Here is a 6525-nt window from a genome sequence, read left to right as displayed (position 1 = left end):
AACAGGATTAAAAAAAAGGAAGTGTATTGTTCAGAGTCCTTTAATAATACCAAAATGAAAATATGATGTCAAGATTTTCTTCATACAGATAAACGCATTTAATTTCTTTAGATGACCTTAACTTACGTGTCTGTGAGTGAAATGATAACTCAACATCTTAAATATCTTTTACATATATACTGACTTTCACAAAGTGCATCAGAAAATTAAAAAAAAAAAAAACTCCCTGAATTTCAGGAATTCACCAAAAAAAAAAAACCTCTATTCGAATGAACATTTACAAGAAAATAAAAAAGAACACAATCTTTTGAACCCTATTTATACAGATGTTATGAAATACAGAGAAACTGTCACTAGACTTCCAGTTTAATTTCTCACCTTCAGCCTTTTTTGATGCTTCCTTTTTAGGAAAAAAGTCTCATTGTAAGTAGATATCAAGCAGGACTTGGAGCATTTTATATATAATATAATCCACACAAAGGGTCTGTTTTTATAGGTCCCGTTTGTTTTCAAATATTCTGACAGTCCTTTGCAGAGTGGTGGCTTGTTTTTTGAGAAAAGTAAAGAGAAGGGTAGTGGAGGGGGGGGGCGATGAGGGAGGTGGGAGCGTTTCTGTGTATTGCTCTTCGCTCGAGAAGTTTGTGCGAGTGTTGTGTGTGTGTGCGTGTGTGCGTGCGCGCGCGCGCGCGCGCGAATGTGCGTGCTTGTGGTTGTAGGTCTCCGGTGTGTGTTCATGTCTGTCTGTGTGCAGTTTTTTTAGTGTTGTTTGTGTCGGAGGGTGGTTTGCTTTTGTTCCAGGATCACGAGTTCGATTCTCGTCTGGGCTGGGATAGCAGAGGGGAGCTCCTGGCTTGGCCGGCAAGCAGCGGCCGGGCAGCCGGGTGCTGCTGCACTTCGTGCTGGCCCGGGGGCGTCACTGGAGCCCCCACCCGTCCGTGCCCCGCTCGCTGGCCCTCCGAACCTCTCGCTCGCTCTCGGTGTCTCTACTCGCTCGCTCGCACCTCTCGCCCGGCCTCTAAGAGTCGTTGGGGCCAGACGCGGCTTCCTTGCCTCCCGCCGAGGCCGCCGCCGCCGCCGCCGCCGCCGCTGCCGCCGCCGCCGCAGCCGCCGCTCGGGCGGCACTGACGCCGGAGTCGTGCAGGATGAGGTCAGGAGACTCGGAGCGGGGCGTCTCCAGGTTGCTGGCGTCCGTGTCACTGTCGCTGCCCTTTTTGCCCCCGCCACCCCCGTTGTGCGTCTTAATGTGTTTGCTCAGGTGGTCGCTGCGCATGAAGCGCTTGTTGCACACCGGACAGGCGAAGCGCTTCTCGCCCGTGTGAGTCCGCAGGTGCCGCTGCAGCTCGTCCGAGCGCGTGAAGCGCTTGCCGCAGAAGAGCCAGTTGCACACGAAGGGCCGTTCGCCCGTGTGCCAGCGCAGGTGCGCTTTCAGGTGCGACGTCTTGCCGTACACCTTGCCGCAGCCCGGGATGTGGCAGCTGTGCAGGCCCTTGCGCCGCAGGCTCGCCCCGGCCGGGCCCAGCCGCTCCGCCTCCTGGCAGTTGGGGCAGTCGCAGGTGGCGCGGCCGGAATAGCGGCGGGCTGAGCGCGCCGAGCTCCCCCCGGCGGCGGCGGCCGCGGCGCCCGAGATCATGGCGCTGGCGGCAGCAGCCGCCACCGCGGCGCTGGAGTCCGAGTAGGAGGGCAGCACCGGCTTGAAGCCGTCCTGAGCCAGCAGGTGCTGGCTGGTAGAGAGCAAGTGCGAGGCGGCGGCGGCCGAGGAGCCGAGGCCCGTGGAGCTGAAGGCCGAGTGCGTGAGCGAGCTGAAGTCGGGGTTGTAGGTGCCGAGCTGCGAGTGCAGCGAGGCCTGGGGGGCGCCCGAGTGCAGCGAGCTCTGGAGCCCCCCAGCGGGGTTCTGCACCTCCAGCCACGAGCCCGGGCTGCTGTGCACGTCCCACCACGACGACGCCGCGCCGTTGGTCACCTCGCCCGCCGCCAGCGTCGAGTGGAAGCCTGACTTGTACCACGACTCGTACGGGTGCGCCATGCCCACGCGCGGGTACAGGCCGTCGGCCGCCGTCGTGTGCACCTTGGAGATGAAGGCCGACTGGCCACCCGCCTCCTGCGGGGACACTCCGGCCGCCGCCGCCGCGGCGGCCGCCGAGTTGGAAAAGAGGCCGCCGTAGTCGCTGCTGAAAGCGGACGACGTGGGGGACGTGGAGGCCAGGCAGAAGGCGCTGTTGGCTGCGCCCGAGCCGCCCGCCAGGCCGCCGGAGCCGCGGCCACCGGTGGCCACGGCGAAGCCCGAGAGGCTGGAGCCGAGGTTGCAGCTGGACGAGGAGCGCTTCCAGGGGTGGAAGCCGCCCTTGGCGAAGGCGCTCGACTCTGGCAGCGTCGTCAGCGGGCTCGTGTTGCCGATCTTGTTGCAGGTCGCCGCCAGCATGGCCAACGGGGTTGTTCCGAAGCGCGGCTCTTCCTAAAGTGGGTGGGGTGAGGGAGGGAGCAAGGAGAAGGAGGGCAGGAAGAAGTGGGAGGAAGACACAAAGTGCACCCGTGAGCAGCCTCGTTTCCCCTCGACTGGTCCCGGGGGGTCGTGGCTCCTGGGCTCGCGCCTCCTCCCCGCGCGCTTGCCAAGGATGCGCCGCGCCCCGCACGGGGCAAGGGCGATCCCAAGGGTGAGGGTCCCGGCGCTGGAAAGTTGTTCTCCGGTGGGGCTAAAAATCAAAGATGTCTCGGTTCTCCCCGTCTCAGCCGCTGCAACCCCTACGCAGGGCCGGACTCGGGTTGCTCGCCTCCCGCTCGCCGTAAGCCCGATCCTTTCATTCAGGCCCCCAAATCGCCCTTCGGGTAAAGCACGGAAGTAAACACATCGACAACAAACACCGGGTGAGGGCGGAGGCGGCCGAAACAGCGGCTCAGGGGCGGGGGAAACTTGGGGCACTCCTCCCAAGGGTGACTACGACTTGACTCTTTTTAATAGAAAACGTTGTTTTAAATGTTTACACCCCCCCCCCAAAAAAAACCCCTTGATTATGAAAACAAGAATCCAAGGAGAAGGGACCCAGCGATGGATTTCAAAGTCACAGGCAACTGGGGAGCCACAGAAGTGTAAATGTTTGTTAACGTGACTACACGGACTGAAAAACGATTAAGGCTGTTTTCTGGAAACACCACTGTCGCGTAATTGCAACAATCCCCGAAGCAAGGGGGGGTGGGGTATAAATCACCAGGGGAAGAAAAGAAACCTCTAGATTTTCTTTAAAAAAAAAAAAAAAAAAAAGGACTAGCTTAACAAATCATTTTCTTACAAAGGCATCTCCTAGGTTTCAATAACTTGGAAAGAATCAGTCCCAGAAATGTGGAAAGTGCTAAAAGGAGCTGAAGCTGCAGCTGCAGTCCGGCAGCAACAGTTTTTCCGGAGCTGCGGACGCGGAGAAGCCATAACGAAAATTTGCTGCAGTTAAAACAAGCAAATGCCTTGTCGCACTTCCGACTTACCCCGAGTATAGACGTGGCCATAGCAGGTCCGTAGGCTGCGCGGCGGGGCCAGGAGCGGGACTGAGCCTGGCGGCTGCTCCGGAAGGCTGCTCCGATCCCGCGCAGCTCCCGCGTCCCCGCGCTCGCGCCGAGCGGACTCCGGGCTCCCGCCGGCTAAACTCAGCCTAAGTGCGAGGAGCACCCGCTTTGAAGTGCCGCTGGCTGCGCCTCTCGCCCAATGAGGGCGCAGGCGGAGCAGACGGGAGCTGCTCCGCAGCCAATCAGACGCGCCGAGGGGCCCAAGCCAGGGCTCCCGGCGCGTGCCAGTCAAGGCGGCTAGCGCTGTGTTGGGGGGGGAGAGGGGGGGCCGCGGGCTAGAGACTGAAGAAATTACAGTGCAATTAAAAATTTACACTCACGCACTAAGCCAGGTTTAAGTAGCGTTGAGACTGAGACACAAGCCCCCCGAACCACCCCGAGATGATGCAAGTTAGGACTGACAGTCCGATTCCACTCCCCACTTGTGGGAAAGAAGGCAAGAGGGGAGGGGGCGCCCTGGCGGAGGCCGCACTGGCAAGGCCCAAGTAAAGACGGAAATGTCAACGCTCACTTTGTGTGTCTAAGCTCTCGCCTGCGCAGCACAACTTCAGCTGGAATCCATCATTCTCGCTCGCAATTTTATCATTGTTTGTGTTCTACCCAGTTCCTTTTCCCCAGTGGATTCGGTTTTACCCACTCCAGAGTCACATTGAGGAGAGGGCGCGAAAGGACAACTCCTCTGAGAGGAGAGAAATAGGCCTCTGTGTCCAGGTCTACACCCACAGACTTGTTGGGAGGGCCTGGAGCCTGCGCATCCCGCTATTTTCCCCCAGAGGTCTAAGTGACTTCCTAATTGTCGCTCTGGCCTCTGACCCAGGGGGTAATACAAGTGCCACTCACACCAGAAGCTTCTAGTGGTAATTGAGGGCACCCTTTGTACCGTTTCGCCAGCGCCTAGATACCAGGTTAACCCAGTTGTCAAATACGACTAAACAGTGGGAAGTGCTGATTATCTGCCGGGTTTCGCTGGGGGCTGGCGTGGGGGTGGGAGGCATCAGCCCATACAACACGCTGCACGAAGCCGCTTATTTTCACGTTGTAACAACTTTGGAAACAGAGACCGGCGTGAGCTGCGTCCGCCCCCACCGCCACCCGCGCTGAAGCTGCAGCTTGCTCGGCTGTTTGTTTAACCGGGTGAAGATTTGCATGTCACGTTTCACCCTGGAGTCGAGTTTTCTTGCCCCAGCTTCAACCCGCTCCCACTCCGGAGCCCCTGGGCCTATAGAGGCTCTTTTGCACAGCAAGGGCACCGTGTTGAGAGATGGGTTCCCCCATCCAGAGCCCTGCTTTCCTGGACACGCTCCAGGAGCCTCTCTCGGGGACCTCCATCCGCGAGTGCGGGGGACAAGGCCACACGTGGGCGCCTCCACATTTTGTAGGCTGGAAAGCATCATGAAGTCCTCTCCGGATCTTGTCGGTGTGAAAAGAGGTGTCCTCAAACTGACAACTGCGCGTGCTAGAGTCCCTCAGCAATCGCTGAGCTGTTTGTTTTTCTTTCTGGATCTCACTTTGTCTTTCTTCTTCAGGGCAGTTGAAGCTGCTTTTGAACCAGAAATGCCAGCGTCCTCGGACAGACCTGGGTACTACGGGTTTAATGTACCACATTCCCCTCCAAACCCACATCCTGCTTTTTAAGAGACATTGTAAACCACAACCTCCAAATGCTTGGGTGCAAAAGAGTTGTTGCGGAGGGGAGTAAGTGAGCACGAGTGGAACTGTGCCCCCAGTGTTTTCTCTCCTCTTTACAATATCTCTTGGCCCAAACGTGCGACCACTGTGGCTCTTCTCCCGGCCCTAAGATGGAGCCTGCGTGCGTCTCAGTGCACTCGGTGGGTGGGAGGGCTGTAAGGATTGCTTTCTTTGCTTATCGTTATAATACCTTCGCTCAGAATGGTGCCCTCCCCCACTTTAGTTTAAGGTGGCGAAAGCACCGAGGAAAATGTGACAGAGAAAGAGGGGGAGAATCGGGAGACTAGCGCGGCGAAGCTGGAGCACTGAGCCCTGGGGGATTGTGGTGGAAATCCGCGGAGGGAGGAGGAAAGGTGTCAAAAGCCCCCCCCCCCCCGGGGGGGGGGCTCGGGGTGGAAGGTTAAGGGAGAATCCTGGCAGACTGGAAGAGCCAGAAAGCCCGGCAGGGGGACCCGGAGCCGTTCCCAACAGGTGACTTCTGCCCTGCAAGGGGAGACCGGTCTCGGCTTCCAGTGGAGTCTCCGTGTCGATTTACTAATAGAGGGATTGTTAAGTGGCAGCGAGGCGTTTCCGACTCACCCACCGCAGCCCGGTAGGAGAAGCGCAGAGGTTTCCCCTTACCACCTCCTCCCCCACCTCCAACACACCCCCTCCTTAAGGAAACCTGACAACGTAATAAATAAGACAATCCGAAAAGCCACTTAGCACTAGTGACATTTTCAAGTCAACCATTTAAAACAGCTCACGCTGGTACCTAGGGCTCCGGGAGCCCTGGTCGCCTTCCTCTTCTCCTTCTCCTCCTCTCCTCCCCTCCCCCTCCTGCCGTTTTCAATGTGGTTCCAGCTGTCAGACTCTCTACGTGGGTACTCGGATATTCCTTTAGATACACGCATCCGGATCACAATAAAAGTTAGGGGAATCTTCCAAACGAACGCAGGCAGATACCCGGTCACTGTAACTCTAAGGTGGGGCCCCAAGGAGATCTTTCCAAAGAGGTCCAGTTTTTTTTTTTTTTTCGTGTGACAGATTTTTTCATCCTCTAAAAAATCTAGTTTTTAAACAAAGATCAATGTGTTATGCTAAAGTGTTGAGCTGACTGTTAAAACATTTGGGGAAATAATGACAATGTAACAAAGGCCTGGTTTGGAGTGAATCATCACCCTTTTAAAAGTTAAAGCAATTTTCGGGAGAATAGCTTTCAGCAAACGCTTTACATTATTCAAAACGGCCAAATAATGCTCTATTATAGCGCCTGAATGCTGCCAGTCAGCCCCTAAGTGCAAT

At 56.7% G+C, this 6525-nt stretch overlaps 1 protein-coding gene across 1 annotated transcript; it reads right to left on the bottom strand.

The window, feature by feature from the left end:
* SP9 (Sp9 transcription factor) lies at positions 1–3611 on the bottom strand. Its single transcript, XM_023259470.2, has 2 exons — positions 3475–3611; positions 1–2452 (listed from the first exon to the last, which is right to left on the bottom strand). The coding sequence occupies exons 1-2, from the start codon at positions 3493–3495 to the stop codon at positions 1016–1018; spliced, it is 1458 nt and encodes a 485-aa protein (XP_023115238.1). The 5' UTR covers positions 3496–3611; the 3' UTR covers positions 1–1015.
* Positions 3612–6525: the final 2914 nt, after the last annotated feature.

Source organism: Felis catus, chromosome C1 (assembly GCF_018350175.1).
Source record: "Felis catus isolate Fca126 chromosome C1, F.catus_Fca126_mat1.0, whole genome shotgun sequence".
NCBI classification, from domain to species: Eukaryota; Metazoa; Chordata; class Mammalia; order Carnivora; family Felidae; genus Felis; species Felis catus.
The sequence above is the reverse complement of the archived record's forward strand: the minus strand, read 5'-3'. Positions and strand labels throughout refer to the sequence as shown.

Coding starts and splice junctions, on each gene's coding strand:
- SP9 (XM_023259470.2), bottom strand. CDS start 3,495: ATGGCCACGTCTATACTCGGG. Junction 2,453..3,474: donor TGGCCACGTCTATACTCGGG/GTAAGTCGGAAG, acceptor CACCCACTTTAG/GAAGAGCCGCGCTTCGGAAC.